The sequence below is a fragment of the Heteronotia binoei genome, chromosome 12 (genome assembly GCF_032191835.1).
Source record: "Heteronotia binoei isolate CCM8104 ecotype False Entrance Well chromosome 12, APGP_CSIRO_Hbin_v1, whole genome shotgun sequence".
NCBI classification, from domain to species: Eukaryota; Metazoa; Chordata; class Lepidosauria; order Squamata; family Gekkonidae; genus Heteronotia; species Heteronotia binoei.
This window is the reverse complement of record NC_083234.1, coordinates 44,164,597-44,189,526: the sequence shown is the minus strand read 5'-3', so window position 1 is coordinate 44,189,526 and position 24,930 is coordinate 44,164,597. Positions and strand designations below refer to the sequence as shown.

Below are 24,930 nucleotides of genomic sequence, written 5' to 3'. Positions count from 1 at the left end.
AGAGGCTTATGCCACCACTCTTTTCAGAATGTGTAAATTGATCCCAACCTTGGGAGAGGAAGTAAACAGTTCCAACTTCTCCTTCTCCACCATGTTTCTTATCCAGGTATTTCTTTGTCTTTTCTAAAAGAAAGTACAAAATGTACTTGCTATCTGCCCCTTTTGCTGTCCTGCAATGGAAAAAATCTTTCCTTCGCAATGTTTTATATATTTTTTCCATGTAATTTCCTCTGCATATAACATCTATTCACACCATCTCCAAATATGAAAGGCCGTGACTCTGGACCAGGACCTTTCCATTCCATACTTTTATTGCATCTATTCTTCAGAAGATGCAAATGATTTTTCTCCTGGCCTCTTGTACCTCTTGGGCTGAAACTACCAATGCTGCTTTATTAAGGGGAAGGAGAGCTTCACTCTGAAAGGGTTTGCGGAAAGTTAACCTTGCTTAAATTGGACTGCCGGCAGCATAGGTGGTCAGAGTGAATTATAGGGAAATGACCAATATTATGGCAATAAAACTAAACCTGATTGTACTGTACTGTAGCTCAGCTAATGAACCAAAGCAGTTTGACTTGATGCTAAGAAGATCCAGGTGGGCAGACATGTTGGTCTGAAGCAGTAGAACAAAGCAGGAGTCAAATAGCACCTTTAAAACCAGCAAATGTATTCAGAATGTAAGCTTTCGTGTGTATGCACACTTCTTCAGACAAGGAATGAGATACACTAAACAGAGCTACATATATCTTGTGGGGTTTAGAATGCAAAGTGGTACAAAGTTAAAATCCAATAGCAGAATAGTAAAATTAACAAATTCAGAAAACCTTTGATCTGGGTTGTATTAGTGTAGGAAACCAATAATACATTAACATGTCAGAATGTGAGAATGTTTGTTAATTATTCTATTGCTAATAAGTCTTGGTCAAAATGAGGGCATTTCTCTCCCAGATGTTTTTCCTGTCCAACTAATTTACCTTTTAACATGTAACATAAATATATACTTCTAGTTTGCCATTAGAAAAAAAATAAAATATAGTGAAAGATGGGTTTAGTGTATGTAATGAGATAAACAGCCAATATCCCTTGTTTGAGTATGTCAATACAAAAACATTATTCTGATACACTATCCTAAAAGAGAAATACATTGGAATACTGTGGATATATAGTCATACTTGGTGATATAGTCATACTTGGTGATATAGTCATACTTGGGTTTAGCATATGAAATGAGAAAAAAACCCAGTATCCCTGTTCAGTCCTGGGGAGGTGTTTGTTCCAAGTTTCATAATAATTTGTAATTCAGCAGTTTCCCTTTCCATTCTGTTCTTGAAGTTCCTTTGCAGTAAAACAGCAACTTTGAGGTCACCCAATGACCTCCAAACTCACATTTGAGAGTAATTTGGAGCATTTACCTATGTGTGGTATGTGTAACAGCAGCCCATGCTATCATTCCCTCCCCCCTCAATTATTTGAGGAGCAGGATAAAAGATGGGGGAAATGGCAGTGATGAACCCTCTAGGAATCTATTTTATAACTTTTAAAATACTTTTATAACATTTATTTATAAATCTATTTACACATACACAGTGGTATTCTTTCATTCATAACCTTTGCAATGGAGTGCATGAACCTGTACATTTTAGGGGGCTTTAGAGTACAAGAAGTCTATATAATTTCTACTGAATTCTTTTTTATGAGAGTTTTGGCAAATTTTGAGTCAAATAAAATATACCTGGTTTATACCTGCCAGTTTTAGCATTCAGTGTTTTCCCACTTGAATATAGTGTCTCCTCCCTTTGTCAACAAAGTTTGCAAATTATATCAAATCAAATAATACAAATTCCTAAACTGTTTGCAAAGTGTTTTTCCTGAAACCAAACATTTTCAAAATGCTTAATCCCTAATCTGTCAGCAGCTGCAGGTTAGAAAAAAAACTACTTGATCCCCAAACCCTGAATAACAAACATCAATAGTTTGGTGTAGTGGTTAAATGTGCAGACTCTTATCTGGGAGAACCGGGTTTGATTCCTCACTCCTCCACTTGCACCTGCTGGAATGGCCCTGGGTCAGCCATAGCTCTGGCAGAGGTTGCCCTTGAAAGGGCAGCTGCTGCAAAAGCCCTCTCACCCCCACCCACCTCACAGGGTGTCTGTTGTGGGGGAGGAAGATAAAGGAGATTGTGAGCCGCTCTGAGAATCTGAAATTCAAGGTGGAGGGCAGAGTATAAATCCAATGTCGTCGTCATCTTCTTCTTCTTCAATATCTGGGGTTTTTTTCCTACCAGTATCCACCTGTAAATCAAACATGTTTGGTAGCCCAATGTCGTTTTCTAGTTTAGAAAAACCCATCCAAACCAGTGGAGTTTAACTTGAACCAGGGCCCAGCAAATGTATGAAATTCCATTGTGCCTCTTTTTAAGTGTTTTATCAATGTCATCATATCAGTAACACAGAATGGAATAACAATCCAAATGAAAATGGCAGTGAAAAATTGTGGAAAACTGAATTCATAGTACCCTATACAAAATTCAGAAATAAAAAAAGCATGGACTATAGAAGATTCCTGATGCACTGGATCCACTTTGGAAACAAGATCACATAATTCAGTATTCCAAAATCCAGGAATAAACTTGAACTAGGAGTACTTTGGAAGCATCCCAAGGTTGAGAGAGACAGAGCAAGTCTCTGGACTCCCAGCGGGCAAGCCTTTATTTATATCCAACAGAGTAGCACAAGCATTTTACATCATCTCAGCCATCAGGGTATTAAATCTTCAAAGTTCTATAATTGGCCATTACCTTCCACAAAGGCAAAGGATTATTGAATCCCCTTTGATCTCTGGGAAGAGCATAGAAAGTGGGATCACTCCGTGTGAAGTCAGATGGTACATTCAAGACTAGGAGGTATGGATTGATAGTGCTTGCCACTGTCCTCCAAAATATATTATATGCATATTTCTGTTCTGAGCTTGGAAAAAAAATGGGTGCTAGTTTTCTTAGCACAGTTCAGTGTAAACGTACCAACATACCTAACACCACTCAGCTTCAAATGCAGTTTTGCAGCTGATTTTAAAATGTTGGAGAATTATTGGGGGGGGCACAGTCATCTCTTCATATATGCATGTGTGGTGTGTATACTCCAATATATAACTTAACATATGCCAATTTGGGGGGAGCAGACAGCTCAGCAAGTACAGAAACAGGAAATTGCTCAGAGCTAGCATACAGCTCCTTGGCATGGAAACTGGACCTTTGGTTTGTGTTTTTCTAATACAAGGTAAGTAACAGCAGTTAATTGTAAACTTGTAAAAGACATTCAAAAGCACAACAACATTGCCATTCTTGGCAGAGTTACACCCTTTTAAGGTCATTGAAGCCAGTGGGCTTACAAGGGTATAAGATTGCTTTAGGATGGTACTTTAAAATACTAATGTGGTGATGAGAGTAATAAAATCAGCAATAAATTCAAGTTTTCAGTATTTTTAAAAAATCAGTAGGAGAAGTCAACTGGAGGAGGTTATGCTTTTAAGGGTAGCCCAACTGGAAAGAGAACAAAAGTCTATCTCATTCAGTAACTTCATTCCCACAGTGACCAGATGCCCCAGAAGGGCCACAGAAAAGGCACAAAACCTTCCCCATGCTGCTGCTCCCTAGCAACTGGCATGCATCTGGTTCAGCTGTCATTGGTAACAACCATGAATGGACCACTCCTCTATGAATTTCTTTAAGCCCACTTTAAAGCCTTCTAAGCTAGTGGCCATCCTTCCACCAGTGTGTTCCAGTTGTTACTTATCGGTTCTGAACAGAAGTTCCTTTGAGATGCATGGCTCCTGCTTTTGGTGGCAGTCACTCAAGCACCATAATGTCTCACTTTGGCCTTCTTTCACGAATGGTCACAAACCCTACAACAGAGGGCAATGTCTTTCAAGTGAGGGGAGAAGCTCTTTCTGTTTGTTTGCTTGTTTTCTTTCAAATTAACATTTTCATCAGTGCTGCTAAATGAAATCTCATCACTTATTCATAGCAATTCAGATTTGGTTAGTGTCTCCCGAGACTCCTAATAAAGTAGAAGAAACCTGGTATTATCAAATTCATCCGCAAGAGTGTTCGCAAATTTAATTAGAAATGCCAATTAGCAAGGCTCCCCTGGCCTGGTTTTGGTAAGCAGTTGCTTTGATTATTTCACCACTCTTTGTTGTCTTCTGTTGCTTTTTTTGGAGTTGAAATTTTTATGAAAATTAGTGTGTCAAACTACCTAATTATTTTCACAAACTGTAGACATATTCAATACCTTCAGTTTTTGGAATAACAGCCACGGAACTATAGTTAAATACCCAGTTTAGAACTAGTTCTGGAACCTTCATGGGTTTTGCTGACAAATATTAAATTCCTTATATTTGCAGTACACCAGAAATAAATTCTTCAAAATATGTGCAGTTAGCAGCAGAAGAAGAAAAACATAAATTGTATTCACATGCTGTTATTCTGTCCAAGTTGGAAGGATCACATGATTAGAACTATCAGCTGAAATTTATATAAAAGTTGCAAAATTGGAAAGTAGCCTTTGTAATAGAGGTTCATTGCAGATCAAGCTGGTGTTAAAGGGATAGCTAGATGGACCAGTTTATGTTTACAATCCTAGTTGCAATGCACGTGGCAGAGGGGCAGAAATAGAGAAAGAACAGCTCCTTAATCCCGTACTGGGGTATCTCCTCAGTGCATGCTAAAGATTGTGCCTATTTGGTTTAGTTGTGCAGAAATTATCTGAACTATCCTACTCTACTCATTTTCATGGGTCAATCTATTATAATAATGAGGCTTGGTTGTGCACTACTTTGAATAGCTGGATCTGACTGCATAGGATTTGTGAGCTGTTGCTTCATGGGATTTCCAAAATCTCCTTGGTCCACAACATCTCTAAAGGGACACCCAAATGTGTGTCCAATTTATTTTCTCATTAATATAATCAAAATAAATGTGAAATCTTGAATTGAATTGGCTGCATACCAACTAGACAAGGGCTAACGAACTGCGAGAGGTTAGATGTTCTTTGGCTTGGCAGCAAAATGCAGATCTCACTTCCAGCCACAAAAATCAAAGACATGCAGCTTTAGAAGACGTTTGCTTTGCTCTCATTGATAGGACTGAAATTCACAGTAGTAGATATTAGCCTGAACAATTTCCAAGTCAGCAAGCAATAGGGATTGCAAGCATGCATCTGTTCTGTATAACTGAATCATATCTCCATCATGGCCAGTTTGGAGATCCAAGGGGGAGGGAGGATGCAATCAACACATTATAACTGATTTAGTCTAGATTAATATTTATAAATAAAACCACATCAAAAGCACACAAGGATCATACTTGGGAGGAGTGGAGATGGCCAGGCAGTTGATGAGGCAGCAGCATGTGAGACATTTAACAAAGGTATACATGGTACTGATACACAGTGTGTTTAGTTCTTTCTTACTCTAGGAGGGGCTGCAATTTATAGATTTCTTACTGTTCAAGAGCTTGTCAAATGCTTCTCTTGTTTTCCCTGTCTTCCTGTGCTTCTTTTCTGCATTCAACGATATGCCAAGAAGGTCTCTCTGCTCACTGGAAGACCTGCAGTTGGTTAACTTTATTGAATGCAGCTCTATTGAATGCAAGTGTGGGATGGGTTTATTTCCCTACCAAGAGCTGCTTCCCACAGATGTGCTCACCCACAGACCTTTTATGAAATTGTGCAGAGTCATCTCCTTGAGTCATTGCAACTCTAAAAAGCTGTGTGCCTTCTTGGGCCTGAGTAATCTCCCACCAGCTTGCTGGGGGGGAAAGTGTAGATGACTGGGGAAGGCAATGGCAAACCACCCCATAAAAAGTCTGCCGTGAAAACTTTGTGAAAGCAACATCACCCCAGAGTCGGAAACGACTGGTGCTTTCACAGGGGACTACCTTTACCTTTTTAATCTCCCACACCTCTCTCCAATAAGATTGGTCTCTCTCTATCCTTTCCTTCTGCCCTCCCATAATATCCTCTTCTTGGTAGTTGATTGTGCATCTCTGTGTGCAGTACAGAGTTCCAACTTTCTGAAAAAGTCCAGGAAACTGAGTGCTGTGGGCAGAATTTGAGAGGGAACTCGGTGGAGATATGATACCAATAGTCTACCCTGTGAAGCTACCATTTCCTCCAAGGAAACTGATCTCTGTAGCCTGAAGATAGCTGTAAGTCCAGGAGAGTTCCAGGTCTTACCTGGAAGTTGGCAACCCTATTTCCACTGTGCCTCTGCTTCTCTGGTTTTCTTCCCTTTTTCAAATATTCCTAATCTATTTAATAAGGCTTGAGGATTCCTCCAGGGCTCAGAATTTGCTTTGGCTCTAGAATAACATTAAAGAAGAACACTTCTGAACATGCAAAAATGCTCCATCTTCCATCACTGAATAATGCAGCCCATGAACGTGCATCTGAAATTAAGAGGGAGGGCTTTGAGAGCCCCACTGCCCTTGTCCTTTTTGAAATTAGGTGCTTCATTCATGATATTTTTGTTTTGTGGTTCCTTCTTTCCTAAGCAGGGAGAAATAGACAACTACAGCAATACTATTTTGCTTTTTGTTTGTGAATATTGTTGTTGTGAGTTTTTTTTTTTTTTTGCTAATTTTCATTGCTGGCAATCCTGATTTATCTGTTTATTTTACAGCATTTTTGCACCATTCATGTGTTTATAGGCTGTTTATACACTAATCATGCATGAAAATACTGTGAAAAATTCCAGAGAAGGAAGCAGAAAATGGTATGAGTACACAGATGCCTCAGTTCAATCAGCACAAGGGAAAAAGCAAAAATGAACCAGGAATTTTAGAGTTGAAACAAACAGGCCTGCAAAATATGGTAGCACACCTAGTGGGAAGTGCCAGGGTTGCAGTCAGTTTCCTCAGATGGAGAAAACCTCTTGAGGTCCTCAAACTGTGGCACCAAAATAATATAAACCACACAGGAGGAAAAGTTAGCAGTCTGCAATATAACAGATAGGGAGACAAAAATAGCCATCACAAGCCAAAGGAAAGAAGAATGAGGAAAGGGGCAGAGGAAGGAGCAATGAAAACAATAACAACCAGACAGATGTCTCATAAGAGCGTCCCTTGTGTGCCTCCAGAGGTGTCATCCCACAGTCAGAATGCTGAAAGTAAGCCTCGCCACTCCCAAGTTCCTTAGCTGGCCTGCTAATGTCTCTTCAGGTCCCCTGTCTGCAGTTAAGTTGGTCTGGGGAAAGGCAACCGCTTGTCCCACTCAGGGCTTCAGACTGTTTCCACTTGTGTCTTTATACCTGGCCTTGAGTGACCAGCTGTAAAAGTAATACATGGTTTACTCAAACATGGGACTGCTGATTTGTGGATGAAAGGTCAATTGATGTCTTCTGGCCAAAACCTCTGCCCCCAAAGGCAGTGCACCCCAAAACACTGGGGTTTTAAAATTTATTTATAATCCACTTTTCTCTTAAGAGGCTTACGGCAGATCGGTGACACAATCAGACAAAGAACAGTGCAAACAATAAACTAAGGCAAGGTATATTATAAACAATACAGAAAGTGGATTATTTATTTATTTATTTATTTATTCTATGACTTATATCCCGCCCTTCCCACAAAATGGCTCAGGGCGGCTCACAACAAATGATAAAACAGTAAACAAAGTGCAAAATTATTACAATTAAAAAGTCAAAGCATTTAAAAACCATAAAATCTTAACATTAAAGGTAAAGACAATGTAGTAAAAGCAGGCAATACCTACAATCATAATTGCTGTGGACTATAATCTATTTCATTATAAAAGTGCCATCTGGGGCTGTTCATTCTACTATAGTTCAAATCTCTTTTTATAAATGCCTTCTTGAACATTGCTGTTTTGTAAGTTCTGCAGAATGATAGAAGTGGGGAACCTCCTCAAGGGGGGGAGCCCCCACTTATAAATGCCTTCTTGAACATTGCTGTTTTGTAAGTTCTGCAGAATGATAGAAGTGGGGAACCTCCTCAAGGGGGGGAGCCCCCACTTAGAATGTATGTGAATGTGCTGCTGCTGATCTTCCCCAATTTCAGGGTGGCACATTTAGAATGTTTTGACCATATGAGCAAAGCTGTAGTCAAGGAGCATAGTGGGAGACTATACAGGTTAAGCCGCTCAGGACTTAGTAGGTGGTAACCAGAACCCCAGTTAAAACTCAGTAACTGATTGGAAATGAATGGAGTCGTCAATGTTGGGTACAACTATAGGGAGAAACAGTTTCTATCCAGTCCTGCTTGTAGACTTCATTAGAGGCATTGTTTGGCCACTTAAACAGGAGGTTGAAGCAGATGTGTCTTTGGTCTGATTCAGCAGGGCTCTTAATTCTTGTCCCCCCCCCCCCGCACCATTTCCTGTCTCCTGCAGACACTACTGTTCTCCTTCTGCTGATTGCCAGCTATCTACATTGGTTGCATAGCTTAGAAGCTGTGTTCACCCATTATATTCCTTGTACTTTATAGTATTTCTATCATATTATGTGTACAGATACGCAGATTGATTTGGCAGGTAGGTAAGTATAATGTCTGCTAGTGCTAGTCCCTAAACTATATGAGCAGGGGGAAAATGGGAAGGGGGGACACAAACCGTCATTGTGTGACACCATGATATTACTTCTGGAAGTCACATCATGGTGTTGAGCAATGCTCTGGGAAATCCTCAAAATGTTTTGGTAAAACCCATAGAGTTTAGGGACATTTCTAGAATACTGCCAGTTTTGTGCTAGCACTTCCAGGTGTGAAGTGACTTCATAATGTTGAGCAATGCTGGTTTTTAAGAGTCTTGGCCTCCTCATTGCTCCAGGGGGTTCCCAGCCAGAGGCTGCCAACCCTAACCTCTTGAAACCCAGGCTTTTCATATTTAGCCAACTTCTTGGCCTACCACCATGCTCAGACTGAGCAAACCATTTCTGTAGACTGTCTCTACCCTCTAGGTAGATGAAAGCAGATCACTCAAAGTGTTGAGGCATTCTACTGTTGTGATTGGATCATATCTTGACCTGATCCAGTCAATTCTGATAGATTCCGGATGGGTCTGATCCAGAGAGATTATGTGAGATGCAGCCTAGCCTGATATGTCTGTGGGCCACCCCAGGGCTTATGGATGCATACCTAGAGGCCATTCTAACTCCATTCAGGAGCCCACACTAAACTGCTGAATCCATTTTAGATCCCCTGCTTGTTTAGTTTTTGGCAGATTGGGTCTAATTTATTTGAGAATTACCAAGACTTTCTAATAGGGTTGCCAAGTCCAATTCAAGAAATATCTGGGGACTTTGGGGGTGGAGCCAGGAGACTTTGGGGGTGGAGCCAGGAGACTTTGGGGGTGGAGCCAGGAGACATTGGGGTGGAGACAAGATCAAGGCTGTGACAAGCATAATTGAACTCCAAAGGGAGTTCTGGCCGTCACATTTAAAGGGACGGCACACCTTTTCAATGCCTTCCTTCCATACGAAATAATGGATAGGGGCACCTTCTTTTGGGGCCCACAGAATTGGACCCCCTGGTCCAATCCTTTTGAAACTTGGGGGGTATTTTGGGGAGAGGCACTAGATGCTATACTGAAAATTCGGTGTCTCTACCCCAAAAAACAGCCCCCCCAGAGCCCCAGATACCCGCGGATCAATTTTCCATGATTTTCTATGGGAATAAATCTCTATAGGGAATAATAGAGTTCCCAGCAGACATTTCCCTCCCCTCCCTCCGCTTTCTGATGACCCTGAAGCAGGGGGAGGGCCTCCAAACCGGGGGATCCCCTGCCCCCACCTGGGGATTGGCAACCCTACAAGAGAGGGAGAAGGAAGCAGATGACAGCCAGTTTCTCAGGGGTCTGATAGGAGCCCTCCGGGGGCCTCATTCGGCCCCCAAACTGTATGTTTGACATCCCTGAACTACATCATGGGATGAGATGACAAGTGTAAGTTACTTCTGGTGTCTTTTCCTGGACCTGTATCGCTGGAGATCAGGTCTGAGCTGAACCTTTGCAACACACTCCTGGGGTCAACTTTGCTGTAGGCAAGGCATGCAAAGGTGGGGGAATATCTTGATTAGGATGACTGACTGTCCCTGCCAAAATGAGGAGCAATTTAAGAAAAAGAAACAATGAGCGGGAAGTAGGGTTGCCAAGTCCAATTCAAGAAATATCTGGGGACTTTGGGGGTGGAGCCAGGAGACTTTGGGGGTGGAGCCAGGAGACATTGGGGCGGAGCCAGAAACAAGGGTGTGACAAGCATAATTGAACTCCAAGGGAGTTCCGGCCATCACATTTAAAGGGACAGCACACCTTTTTAAATGTCTTCCTTCCATAGGAAATAATGAAGGATAGGGGCACCTTCTTTTGGGGCTCATAGAATTGGACCCCCTGGTCCAATCATTTTGAAACTTGGGGGGTACTTTGGGGAGAGGCAGTAGACACTATACTGAAAATTTGGTGCCTCTACCTCAAAAAACAGCTCTCCCAGGGAGAGGGGGGAAGAGAGGTCTAATTACTGAGCCATAACCCTGGCCCCATATTTCCATCCAGTTTGGGTACTGATCAATGTTCCCTCTAAGCTGCAGAGTCTTGTGAGCAAAAAAACTTTGTGAGCTACTGGCATTAAAATTGTGAGCTACCGGTATTAAAGTTGTGAGCTCCTGCATAGATTATTGTGCTCTAGGATCATCCTTCCTGAGCTAAGGATAAAAAATGTGTGAGCTGGAGGCTAAAAATCTACCGCAGCTTAGAGGGCACACTGGTACTGATGCCAGTCTCCACACACAAAGCCTGGACGAGCCCAAAGAGGCCGCTGGGGAAATGATCCCTTCCTTCCACTCCAGCCTTAAGATAAACAAGCAGCACCTTCGAGGAGGGAAGGGAAGAGTCCCCCACAAGAGACCCGGAGCGGAGGCGGCAGAGGAGAGAGAGAAGGGAAGGGCCAGGGCTGGTCGTACCTGCGGCGAAATGGAGGGGGCTGGATTTCCTGCCGGCCGCGTCTGTGTTCACGTTCTCTGGCTGCACCAGGCGCTTTACGCGCTCCACGTTGCCATTCTGGCAAGCTTCAAAGAGCTCGCAGGCGGGCTCCGTGGCGGCTCCTCCTTCGCCCTGCAAATGCAAACTCCTCCCCAACCCCAGGAAAAGCCCTCCCTCTTTCGCTCCCCCCTTCCTTCTTCACATGGTTGTAGGCTTCCCAAATCCCCATTCTGGCAAGCTTCAAAGAGCTCGCAGGCGGGCTCCGTGGCGGCTCCTCCGCCGCAGTAGGACGACGACTGCAGCGCTTCCCCCAAGCCTGCCCCTCCTCCGCCTCCTGCGCCCTGACGCCCTGCCATCCTGAGGGAGAAGCCGCCCTCCCTCTTTCGCTCCCCCCTTCCTTCTTCACAGCCCCCCCCCCACTTTCCTCACAACCCAACCCTCGCCATGGTTGACCTGAGTTTGCAGAGAGGGCGAGGAAGAGACGGAGACGACGCCTCAGACAGGCAGACACGGCCGCTGAGGGCGAGAAGACAAAACAGGAAGGGGAGAAGAGAAGCTGCTGATATCGGGGCTGGGTGGGAAGGGCCGCCATTCCCCCCCCCCCACTTTCCAGATTTTGGGGGCGCGGGGGATGGAGGCTCCAAATAGGGGGGCCCCTGCCCAGGCGGGGGATTGGGGAAGCCTACTTTCTAAAATGAATCCAGCTGCTCCTTCTCTTCCTGAGAAGATCTTCTGTTAAACTGACCATAGTTCTTGCATATTATATGTTAAAATATGTATAGGCTATGTAACATCTTTTAGGGAGTGCAAGGATGAAAAACTTGCCACAGGAAGCAGGCAAGAGTGATCAAGTCATTGTCTGATTAGCTTTTTTCCTGAAACCAGTGTATTTTTTTTCTGTATACACTCTGCATACGCACACACACACAAACACACACACACACACATGTGATTACAATAAGTGACACCAGACTTGGAGAAACCAGGGAATTTGTTGAGTATGTTGTTTGTACTGATCACAGCCCTTTCAAGCAGGCTGGTTTCCATAGGGACCAGTGGTAAATGGACAGCAAGAGTTGTTTGGAGCTCCCCTAATGGGGTTGTGCCAGTTCCAAAACAATTGAGGGAAATCACATGTCAACCTTAGCCTTTATTTTTAGTGGCAGACAGAATGTGACAAAGCCCCCTGCCCTGTATTAGTCACTGTGGCATTGTCTCTCAGGCAGAGAGAGAGAGAGAAATTCATTTGAAACAGAACATAGCTCAGAGCCAGCTCTGCCATTAAATAGAATCAGGCAGACACCCTCAGGCACCATTTAAGGGCAGCAAATTGTCCATTATTTGTGTTTGTTTTTTCTCCTTGGACACCAAAGTGTCTGGGGTCACTACAGACATGTCACGTGTCACTGCAGCCACATGATTGCAGGAGAAAGCTGTGGTAAATGTGGTCAGTATGATCAGACTTTCTTCATAAAGCTAAAGTGATGTAATAGAATGGACTCATCATGTAGATTGGCCCTCTTGGCTTGAGGGCTGCTGTCTTTATTGACAAGACTTTCACAGAGGTTGTCCTTGAAAGGGCAGCTGCTGTGAGAGCCCTCTCAGCCCCACCCACCTCACAGGGTGTCTGTTGTGGGGGGTGAAGACATGGAAGATTGTAAGCCACTCTGAGTCTCTGATTCAGAGAGAAGGGCGGGGTATAAATCTGCAATTTGTCTTCTTGTCACAACATTGATCCTTGTGGTGTGTCCTGTAGATTTGGTACAGCAACCAAGTGAGCTTAATTTCCACTGGGAGATGTGTTGAAGCACACAGAAGGAACTGTCAGGAACTCCAGGTTCTGAGCTAGGCTAAAATGGTATTTAGTCTAATGAAGTAACTGAATCTGTAAGTTCTTTAGCCTCGGAACTGTATTTAGGCATGGAAAGGAACTAAGAAGTACCATCAGAGAGTCTCTGGAGTGGCTTGGGTTAATACAAAGAAGAAGATATTGGATTTTCAAGTCAAGTCAAGTTAGCCTTTATTGGCATAAAATATATAGATGTATAATCAGAGCAAATTGGTTTAAATTAAAAAAAAGATAAAATGGAACGATTGCATACATATACATCAGGAAAAGCATAAACATAAACTATTTCTATGAGATCCTCTGGCGTGCCTTTAAAACAGAATAAAGAAACTTAGCCACTTTCTCAGTGACACTAGATGAAGTATCGTTCAAAAGATTATAGACCTTAAGTGCATCAGAACAATCAACCATACTAACTAAAAGAGGATGTAAATACTTGTGATGAAGATCTGTATACAAATTACAATAAAGAATATGAGTAACTGACTCCACACATTTTTGCTTACAGAGACAGTATCTGACTGAGTAGGCTGTTTGTTAAATCTGCCATAAAGAATGGCAGAGGGCATGGCGTTGCATCTGGCAAGGGAAAAAGCTCTACGCTGCTGTGGCACCTGCAAGATGGATAGATATGAGGCCATTTTCCCAGTACTAAGAGAGATTTCAAAACTCAGTGGGGAACAAGTTTTCTTAGCCAGACTGTATAGGTCTTGGCGCTCGATATCTAGCAACCTGTTTTTAATTTGTTGGGCTGCAGTGGTGAAGGACAGCATGGACAATAGTTCTAGGGATAAACCCATTGCTTTTATTTTTCCCTCAATTTGTGCTGACCAATTTGACAAATTAAATTCAGAGAGCATTTGAGAGATATAGCTCCCCGGTTCAGAGTTGTAGTGCAAGCGTAACCAGGATTTGAAGGTCATGAGCCATGCACTAATAACCATTAAAGACATGCCAGTTTCTAAGCAGATGACTGCATATGGGACACATTTTGGCATGCCCAGAATTTTATGCAAGAATTTGGATTGGACACGTTCGATAGCACCTTCATAAGATCCAATCCAGATTGGGATGCCATACAGAAGTAATATTGGATTTATACCCTGTCCTCCACTCCGAATCTCAGAGTCTCAGAGCTGCTCACAATCTCCTTTATCTTCCTCCCCCACAGCAGACACCCTGTGAGGTGGGTGGGGCTGAGAGGATTCTCACAGCAGCTGCCCTTTCAAGGACATCCTCTGCCAGAGCTAGGGCTGACCCAGGGCCATTCCAGCAGGTGCAAGTGGAGGAGTGGGGAATCAAACCCAGTTCTTCCAGATAAGAGTCTGCACGCTTAACCACTACAGCAAACTTGGACTTGTAATAACTTAATTATAGTGGTTTGAGAATTGGGCCCAAGGGTATTGGAGGCTTGGGCTCTAGGTTTGTCAGATTTATCAGATCAGCAGGTGGGGAATGGGGTAAACTTACTGGAAGTGTGGAGGGAAGAAGCCGGAAATAAATGCAACATGCCTATGTCACCCAAAAGTGACGTAGACATGTTGGGGGCTACATTCTGGTTTGTGGGCAAAACCTCTATGGCAGAATTAGCTTCTAATCATAATGTTTTACCCAAAAACCAGAGTGCCATCCCCCAACATCGCATATGTGCCTATGTCACTTGCAGGTGACATAGGTACTTCACATTTATTTCTGGCTTTTTGATTGTTTGGGGAAGTAATTCCTCCCTGGCAGCCAGCTGACTGGTGGCAGAGAGGAGCACCCAAAACTGGAGGCACCCCCCACACACCAGAGGTCTGGCAACCCTATTGGGTTCTGATCCCTGTATTGCTATGGGTGACATTGGGCCAATTATACTCTCTCTCAGCCTACACAACTCAGTTGTGAGGATAAAATGAGGAGGGTGTGTGCGTGCTGCCCTGAGCCTCTTGAGGCAAGAATTGCATCCCTGCTTGCTGATGGCCCCTTGTCTAGCTGATTATCATTCTGATGTTTTGCTGAGCACTCAGAAGGAGTGGCTAGTCTTTAGTCAATGGTTAAAAATGAGGAGCTAGGAGCTCCAGGCTACACTCTGCAGTTGGGAGATGGCTGAGTTTAAAGGAAGGCACATAACAGTCAGAGTCAGGTTTCCTTACTTTATTGTTGTTTTTTCCTCCCCAAAGGATTGAATCATGAATTATGCAATAGCCGATGCAATTTGCACATCAGAAAACATTACAATCAATTAGAAAAGCACTTCTTGCTAAAAAGGACAGGCATAAAACAAATGCCTAAAACATGACTGCGCAACTTGTGGCCCAAAGGCTGCATATGGCTTGCTGGATCCATGTTGTGAGCCCCCCTCGCCCCAAATAAAACCTTCTCATCATGTCCCTGCTGTGGAATGCAGTGAAACGTTTCTCCTGGGCGGGCGGGCGGGCGGGCGGGGGGAGGGATTGAAATGTTAACATTAACTGTTTTCAGAGGCTAGTGGAAGTGTTGCTTTTAACCTTGAAAGTCCTTCATGGTCTGAGTACCACACAGTTGTAGGATCATCTCTCTCCATGTGCACTCACTTCTCTTAGGTCAGAACAGGGCCAGAAGAACAGAGTTCCACTGAACCACAATTGGGGGACGGGGTGTATCCTTCTGGCAGTTCCTGTTCTAGGAAACCACCTTCCTTTGGAGGTGAGGAGAGCCATTTTTATCTTTTTAGAAGGACTGGAAGTTTTTTTACAGTTCACTGTGCTTTTAAATTTTTGTTGTGATTTTTAAGGATCTTGATAATATGCTGGAACACTGGGAAAGCAGAATATACATTTTTAAATAAAAACCCATAAATAACTTTCATAAAGGGGAAGAACAGTATTGATGAACATTCTTCTCAGCCCTGTTTAATTTCTGTCAGCTTCTCGCAGGGCCATGCTAGTGTGACATGACAGGTTGCTGAGGTATGCCCTGGAAAAACCATGCTCTATGCCACTCAATTGATTCCCTAGCCCACCCCCTTTCTTCTAGTATGTGGAGGTTTGGGTAAAGTGGGATTCCCTGACACTGGCCACACTACCTGTTTTCTCTTCCTATTTTATCTTCACAGTAACTTTTTAAGGTAGGTTAGAAACCGGCCTAAAGTCAACCACTGAGCCAAACTGCAGAAGACTTTTTCCAACAGCCACACAAGCAGCTTTGTGGAACATTCATTTCAAAGGGCAGCAAGGAGAAAACATGCTCCTAACCTTCCCCCTCCCCAACCATTTGCCCAAGCTGTAATGGCCCCAGGGCAGTTATTTGCTCCTCTTTGGAGCTACATATACAGCATTCTGTGCATATGCAGCTGCAAAGGGAGGGGGGATTCTTCCTTGAGGCCATTTTGGTTCAAGAAAATAACATTTTTTTGGGGGGGGGGGAGGCAGGAACCTCTCCTCTCCCTCCACTGTTGTCCAAACCAAACTGGGTAGCCACAGAATAATGGATTTTCCATGCAGCTGCTGTGAGGAAGGCAAGTTGGGTCAGGAGAACCCAAAACCTGGGCCCAGTTTGTTTTTAAAAAAACTCATGTAGTTTGGCCTTGAGAACTCTATAGCAGAAGTTGGACTTGGGTTCAGATCCCTGTACTCCTAGTACAGCACTCCAAACTGGTTTCTTGCTGCTAACAAAATTGTGGAATCCTGGAAGCATCACTATTGCCATGAGTGTAAGTTAGAAGTATTCTCTCTGTTTTAACCCAAGAAAAACTATGCCCCCAAAATAAAAAGTTTGGGGATCAGTGCCTTTGCTCTTTGTGACTATGAACTGGCCTTTTAAAAAATATAGCAGGGCACTGTCTTTCAATTCATAAAAGTTGTTTTCCTGGAAGCGATTCTGCACATTAAACAAAGATAGGCCATAACTCTCCCAACCCCAATAACAACAACAAAAAACTTCACTCAGTTTAGGGCAAGTGACAGATCAAATACATAAATAAATAAATACAGAGAGAGTACCTAGGACACTGACAGTGATTCAGACACCAACAACAGCAACAAAAATAGATTTTCCCCCAGCACTTTAGATTAAAGCAATTCAAACAAATGCAAATGAGATGAGTGTAGCTCAGATTCAAAAACAGTGGGAAAGCAAATGATAAAGTTAAGCAATCATAATGCATCAGTAACAGAGCTGAGCTGGAATGAGGGGGGGCATTTCTGTGCAGCTCTGAGACAGGACTGAAAAAGGTGTAAAATCGTTCATGGTGAAATAGGGATATGTTCCCACTGCAAAGGCAAATGGGCCAAAGATCCTCTGTTTTTCCACATTGCACTGAATGAAACTTCTGCAGACAGGAATTTTTCCTCTTGCTGAGCCAATGAGGGCTTCCCTCCTGCATGGTTTTCACTAGTAGGCCCAGAGGAAAGGGCAAACAAACCCCATGGCCATTTCTGCTGATGAAAAAGGCATGGGAGGGAAGCCTGATGCCTTCCCTGCCAGTGCTCCTGAATCAAATAGTGAAACACACTTTGATGATGAGTTTCCCTGATCAAATGGGTGACCACAAGTTGGGCTGATCATGCCATGATCTGATGCATGTCAAACGTATTATGTATTTTGGCCCTAAGTCTGATTCTCTTGATCTGGCCAGCAGAAAGCAGTGGTTGAAGCGGGGGGAGGGTATCCTTGCTGAGAGCAAAGCATATATATTTGCAGATTTTATAATTGTCAAATTTGATTGACTGTGTGGTGCCATGGACATAATCATGTTCCCTACATGATTCCTGATTGGCTTAATCTTTTTGAAAACAGGAAGACTCAAAAATTGTGCAAAAAAATCAGCAGAGGAAGAAGTAAAACAGTAATAAGACCAGAAACCAGAGAGAGAGAGAGAATAAATGAGGGGGCATTTCTCACCTCCTTACACTACCCAAAATGTTCCAAGTTGTTTCAAAAATGTTTATATATAGCACCACCACTTGACAATTCCCATGAAATTGTAGAAGAGCACATGCCTTTAAGATCATAGGAAAGCGGGGGATATTTTTTTTTTTACTGGCAGATCCCCCAGTAATTGTGAATTCTCCAGCTGAAGCCTGGATGACTTAATGGGGACTGGTGTGACATAATGCACAGTAGCGGTTGGTTTTATTTAGACTCTGAGCACAGATGCTTAATTGGAGCTGGTATTTATTAACATAAGCTGCTTTGTCATCCTGAGACCTGAGCTAATCAAAATATTATATCTATCATGCTGGGGGGGGAAATGTCACCCCCCCCCCCTGTGATTACATTTCCTTTTTTAAAGTTCTCTTCAGTTTATAAGCAAATCCAGTACATATAAAGACTGACAAGAATAGATTAGGATTGTTGGACTAATAATCCAAAACTGCATCGCCCCATTGGCTTCCTCTTCTCATATTTGCTAAGCTGCTTAGGTTTATTTTCAAGGATCTTCATGAGTTGTCCCTCTTGTATCACTTCTGTCCCTTTGTGGTGGTTTTTGAAATTTTTGCTATACAGATAACCAGTCTCCTAGCTAGATGAGAATCAAGGAGATTGATGCAAGAGTCCTCCCAGCTGATTTAAACTAGAAATAGCCACTGCATGGACCCTTGCTTCAGGCAGGCACCACACAAGTGGGTGCGGGTGCGGAGTTTAACTCGTCCATGCATGCATAGTTTGCTGATCAAAACTGCCTCCCATGTTATGATTAGGACTAATCTCCCTTGAGTTTCACTAAAAAAAGGTGGATATGCATAAATTAAAAAAATAAGATCAGGACTGTCATAGGGGGCAGTCCTGATTGTCATAGAAAGCTGGGCTCAGTTCATAAGAGCTTGGCAATTACTGACTGGGGGGTTAGTTTCTTAACCCCTTCGCCATGTCCAAAATTTTTCACCATCGCTTGCGCCAATGAGATGCTGATGAGTTTCCATAGCTTAGCATGCCTGTGCATTAATGGTTTTTTGCAGATTCAGGTAAGGACATAACCTGAGCTGCTTCCACATCTATTTTCCCAGCATGAAAAACAAGAGGTCTGCATCTTAAAGAGGAGCTGAAAGGGCAATCCATGAAAGAGGAAATCCATTCCTCTGTTGCCATTCCTGAGAGGAGAGCAGAGCTAAATTCCACATTCAGAGTGCAGTGAGGCACCTCACTGCCATGCCACACCCCACCAATGCTCTGTAGAGGGTTTATTTCCTCCTTTCCCTGCTGAGCTGCTCTGTAGCACTACAGCACTGCTCAGTACAGAATGCAAAAGAAAAGGGGTTTCAGGGGCACAGGTTTTTGTGGCATGGTCACTGTTAGCCTGCAGTTAATGGGGGGGGGGAGTGGAGCAGTGGGGTGGTGTGTGTTGCCAGGAGTGAAGGGTATGAGAAGGGGTATCTGGATGTCATGACTGCCCATTCCCCTTTGCTGCTGCTGCTGGGACAAGGGTATGCTTTCTCACTCCTGGGTGCACACAAGCCATGCAAGCAATTTCTCTGAGAAATTGTGTTAGTCTTGTTTCTTTCCCTTGGAATTCCTTTGCATTCCCCCCACCCCTCGGTGCATGAACCTCAAAATGTGCATTTGTAGCTGTGTCATTAGGACTCTGGGAAGGGGCAGACCAGTGAAATCAATCAGGACCAGAGGGTATATTTCTATATGGGGGGCTGGGAATTGAGATTAGATAGATAGGTCAGGCAGATTGCAATCAGGCAATGCTGCTTGTTGGACAGAATGTACAGTGACTTTTATAAGGCTCCCAGTCAATCAGAAGACTGGGATGTGAGCCAGCCAGAGCCTGGGAGAGTTCATAAAAATCTGTAGGGGAAGTTGAGGAACCTTTCAAGAGCTGGTTGAGGCTTCCAGAGGGTGGGTACCTGACACAGCCTGATGCCAGGCTATTTTTGAAATGGACCTTTCAGCTCAGCCTACATTTACATGGAATGCTGAAGCCTATTTTGCTCTTATGGCAGCTGTCAAAATGTTATGAAATCATACTACATACAGATATGATAGAAAGGTATTTACTGTATTAAAAATATAAAACATTTTAAAAGAAACAAAATAGCACACATTTACTCATCCCTAAAGTCTGGCTGTTTTGGTGAATCTGCTCCAAACATCCATATTTAGCAAGCTGAAAACTCCCTTATTTATTTACATTTTTATTCCCACCTTTTTTGCCAAGGAAAGGGTGGCACATTTCAGTTTCCCCTCTTCCATTTTACCCGAATACCAATCCTGTGAGGTTGACAGCGTGTGGCTGGCCCAAGTTCACCCAATAAATTTTGTGGCAGACTAAGGCTTTGAACCTGGCTGTTCCTGATCCTTGTGCAACACTTTAAACCACTATATTGACTCTCAAAGAAAAGAATGGATAATATGCTGAACATTCCTCAGGCCATGGATAAATATTAATGCAGTTGTTTTGTTTTCTTTTCCTAATGGCACTCTGGTATTGGAAACAGGTACCATAGCTAAGGTTTGCTTGGAATCTAAAGTGGGTGGGCTGATGTTTTTGCATTAGTTTCACACCACTGCAAGAGTAACTCCACTGTGGCTCTTCCAGAGCCCTCTGTTGATCATCCTTTACCATTCCAAGATGCATCATTAGGGCCCAGGCTTCTCTCTTGCTCCCAAAGAGGCTTCTGCAGCATTCAAATGAATGAATATCTTCATTAGGCAGGAAACGTTTTCTTTCACTGTGTTTGTCCTAGTTCTGTTTTTAAAAGCAGAAATCCACAAAAATAATCAAAACTGATTTCTGCCAAGATGATCTAGTTTCTCCCCCTGGTTAGGTTTCTCTTAAACTCCATGAAATTTTGTTAAGCACCAAAGCAGTAAAGCATATCTGATGCCAGTTAGAAAAGGATTTTATTTTTATTTTTTTGTAATCTAAATTACTGCAACTTTTTTTTAATAGCATATGTTTATTCTGTGTGTTTTCTGTGTCATGCAGGGAACTGACTAATCTATGAAAAAGAGGTCTGTGGCGCAATAATAACTCTTAGCACATGAATAATTATAAAAGCTAGATGGGATTTAAAGGCATTTAAAATTGTCTTACTACAGTGCTGCTGGAAAGAATCTGAATAATTGCACTGCCTCTAAAAAGGGAGTGCGTAATATTTCCATCATTGAGAGACTGAAGATCTTGCCTTTCCTTTTTTGGTGGAAGGGGAAAACAGATATCTTGATATGCTTAAGTGCTTTGATCACTGTTTGAAAATAATTGAATGGTTTGTGAGCTAAGTGCTTTTTTTAAAAAAAGAAAGCACTTGAGAAAGACTTATTACTCATTGTTTCTGCATCCCTTTAAATTGTATAAAATGTAGAGCTACAACCAGATTTCACCAAAGCACTTTCACATTGGAAAGGGTGCAAATATCTGCCTTGTCTTTTAAGAACAAATCATGGTCTTTGGGCATAGAGAGGAGCTGTCCAGAGTACCATGAACATGGGGAGCTTTTTAGTATGTGTACCATCAAGTATTTCCTACATAGACAAGATTCATCACTGGTGATGAACAGACATGTACATTCATCCACATTGGAAATTTCTTGGGAGTAACTGGAATCTATTCCCTGAGCATCCTTTCTGTTGGTACAATATCCCCATGGCAACAGGAATCTCCTGGAATTCATTTTCTATAGATGTGGCAGCATCCAGACCCTGAGATCCTCCGGCAGCCATTGAGCCATCTATGGAGCCTTCCCTGCCATCACTGCCATTTCTGCTGAGTACCCTGCATGAGAGAGCAGAGAGGAGTGCCTGTGCCAAGACATAACAGTGATGTCATTATCACTTGCCAGGGCCTTGAAGCTTCTTACGAGTTCCATCTGGATCCATTTCAGGCAAGAACCAGATCACAGATGGTCTGGCATCTGATCTAAGATGGAGCTATGGTAGCCCACCCTCCTTCGCCTCTGAATTTTCTTCCTGATTCCTACTGCCAAAGTTTAATGATGGCAATAATTATTGTCACCCCTCCAGGTTTAAAAAAAAAAAGAAATTAGAGAGGAATTTATGGGGAATACGAAGCCCATAAGAGACCATATAAAGGTGATAATCAGGTCTTTAAAACTAGGGATTCTTCCAAAATTTTCCTCATGAGTTTTGGTATTCAGAATTACCCAGTCTTGTTTCTAGAATGGAAACAATTCCTTAGGAAACCACCATTTTTATAGGATTTTTTTTCTCACATAGTTTGTACAGAGCACTGACTGTGCATGTACTATTTCTCATGCCTTTCTGTTCCTCTTTTGCCTCCCTGTTTTCCCTGCTTCCTCTCTCAATTTCCATTGCACATGTGCTTGATAAAACCTGGCAAAAAGACATTCTGGTTGTGGTTCTATGTATGGTTGAATGAATTTTTTTTTACATGTGTGGACTTTTACCTGAATACATGTGTGCATCAGCAAAACATTACACCAGAAGACTCCGGATGCAGGCATATTGAAGAGGGATTTATTTTAGTACACCTCAGTACTTTTATACCCTCAGTAACCCAAACAAGTAGTTTTCAGAAACTCATACATATGAACAAATACACAGATAAACTTTTTTAGACTCCAAGCTTCTGAAAGAAGGCTTAAAATATAAGTGGAAAAGCAAAGCAATTAGATAACATTAGTACAATTTCAGGATACAGTTACAGTTAGAATATAGTCGAGCATAGTTCTACAGTCAAGCATAAAGCATAGGTCTATAAAAAGTCTAAGTCCCAACAAGGACTACACCCTGCTAGTCTACATTTTTCTGGTTAGAGTCTAAGTCCCAAGTCGTTTGGCATGACCGGTATAGAGACAGTCTCCTGTCTCCAGTGCAGATCAGCAACTTCTCCTCAAAATTTCAGGGTTTATAGAGTTTTCCCCTGGAAACTGGTATCACTTATCTCTATTTCATCATCATCTTATCTTATAATATACATCAACTACATTCCAGAACCACCAGCTGCATCTGCAGATGGCCAGTTATCTTTACTCTATCCAGTTCCTGCTCTTACCATATAAGGCTTAGGTTGCCCTCAGATAACTCTTGCCTTTCACCTACTTTCTACTGACCTACATTTCTAACTCTCAGCCTAAGTTGTTATTAGCAATATGAATGCTTGATAGTGCTGGATAGCTTGGACCCTTTATGGCCAATTTAAGAGAACCAACCCCAATAGAAATTCTGCCACACATATATACAATTATCTGAAGATCGCTGTCTTTTTTGCAATGTTTTATCAATGTGCACATGTGCATCTGTAATATAGGGACAGGAAAATGTTCAGATGTACAGACAGTAAACAGAAGTTGCAGCAAATGTGAACACACTGTTCAGCTAGTTCCAGAATTAATTTTAGAATTTTGCCTAATTTTAGAATCAAGGCAGCACAAAATTAAGAAACAAAAAAAGAAGCAGAATGGAGAATCCCTCTCATCCCTGCTTGAAGCAAAAAAGCCTCCAATACATTTGTGCCATGATCAGAGCTTGTAAATTTATGTCTTGCTTTTTTATTACCTTTTTAACAAGCACTCATGGTAACTTGCAACGATTTCATAGACTAGAACAACAACATGTGTAACAGCTGTCCAACCATCCTTTAGCAATACTTGATGTAAGTAATGCAGTAAGTTTGTTGAAGTAGACTATACAACATATTGTTTGCAGGTCTCCTCTAAGAACTGTTGACCAGATGCATGCTGGGAGTTCCTTGTTGCAACTTAATTTTTGAGCATTCAGGGGCCCAGTTTCAGTTGGCACCATGACAGGGGGGGGGGGAGATTGTGCTATTTTCTCAATGTGAAATGTCCCTAGAAAGCCACTCTTTTTGTTTTTGGGAAAACTATTATCAGTGCACCTGTGCTTCATCAAAAGCATGAGTATCAGCTCTCCAAGACCAAACTGGAATGGGGAAGGAGTTAACTGGAAATTGGAATGGGGGAGGGCTTAAGCCCCCTCTCCTTATGCACCATGGGCCCAATCTTAATCAGGCTGCCCCATACCTGAGAATTTCAGTTTCACCACAGAACTCCCAGTGCACATCTGGTTGGCAGGAGCCAGGGCAGACACAAGATGGACTCTGAAAACCATGCATCACATGGGTCCTGAGTTGTCTGGCATCTGGACAGTGTTAGAATGGGAGACCTCCTAAAAGCCCTCTATAAGCTTCCTTGAGTTTTATGGTAGAAGAAGAGAATCCTACACTGGCAGTTAATGAGTGGAAGGCTAGAACCACTGAAAGGAGGGTAGGCTGACCTCCAGGCCCTTTTCTCTCCTCTCCTGCAAGCAGATGGTTCCTAGCAAGGTTTTAATGCACCCTATTCTTCATTTTTCTTTTTTCTTTTGCAGCCTGAAGAACCAATAGAGGGGCATCAATCTCTGAGTCAGTGAAATGTTCCCGGCCCAGATTTCTTCTTTGCAGAAGAGCCCTTTGCCTACAGACATGATGCTTTCTTGGACAATAAGCACTACCTGTGTGGCATCATAAATGTATAGCTAATCTTTGCTTTTGGACTATGAATGGATTTTACTTTTATTTTTTATTTTGTGGTGAGTAACAAGATTCAGATGGACTTTTTTACCTTTTGGAAGTAGATTCTATATATTCAGTCTAAAATCAAGAGTATGTTTAAAACTGTAAGATAGAAAACAAAACTTTCACGTTCATCTTCGGATACCACTGGAATAATTTTTTTTCTTTTTTCATATTTATTCTTAGATTTCTTCAGAGAGTATAAGATCCTATTAAATTATCCATGATTGTGATGTAAGTAACCAGTCTTCAGCAAGAAATAAACATGTTATCTTCATATTATTCTCCATGGTTTTTATCATCCACATAAAGAGGGAGGAAAAAATAATTTCCATCTTTTGGGTGATATATGATGGATGACTTCTTCCATTTTTTTTCTTACATTAAGGGGAAAAAGGAAAAGCCAGCCATGCGTGAAATTCATGCAAGCTAGAGGGAATCTTTAATGTTACCAAACTTTGGATTTCAAAGACAGGTCAGAAAGGTATGAAATAATAGTTCTCAGGAGAATTTAAATTAGTTTGCCAGAAGCATTGCTTCACATGGTGTGTGCACAGATTTCTTTTATTGCACTGCTGCCTCAGTCAAATAGGCTGTGCAGGTTTTTGAAACAGTCTGCATAACTTGTTGGACCA

At 42.4% G+C, this 24,930-nt stretch overlaps 1 protein-coding gene across 3 annotated transcripts in view; it reads left to right on the top strand.

The window, feature by feature from the left end:
* Positions 1-24,577, top strand: part of ZMAT4 (zinc finger matrin-type 4) — a 249,947-nt gene extending 225,370 nt beyond the window's left edge. For all 3 annotated transcript variants that reach the window (XM_060250794.1, XM_060250791.1, XM_060250793.1), the window contains one exon: positions 24,112-24,577. In XM_060250794.1, coding sequence (XP_060106777.1) covers positions 24,112-24,116 — 5 coding nt within the window. In that variant the 3' untranslated portion in view covers positions 24,117-24,577. The remainder of the gene's footprint in view (positions 1-24,111) is intronic.
* Positions 24,578-24,930: the final 353 nt, after the last annotated feature.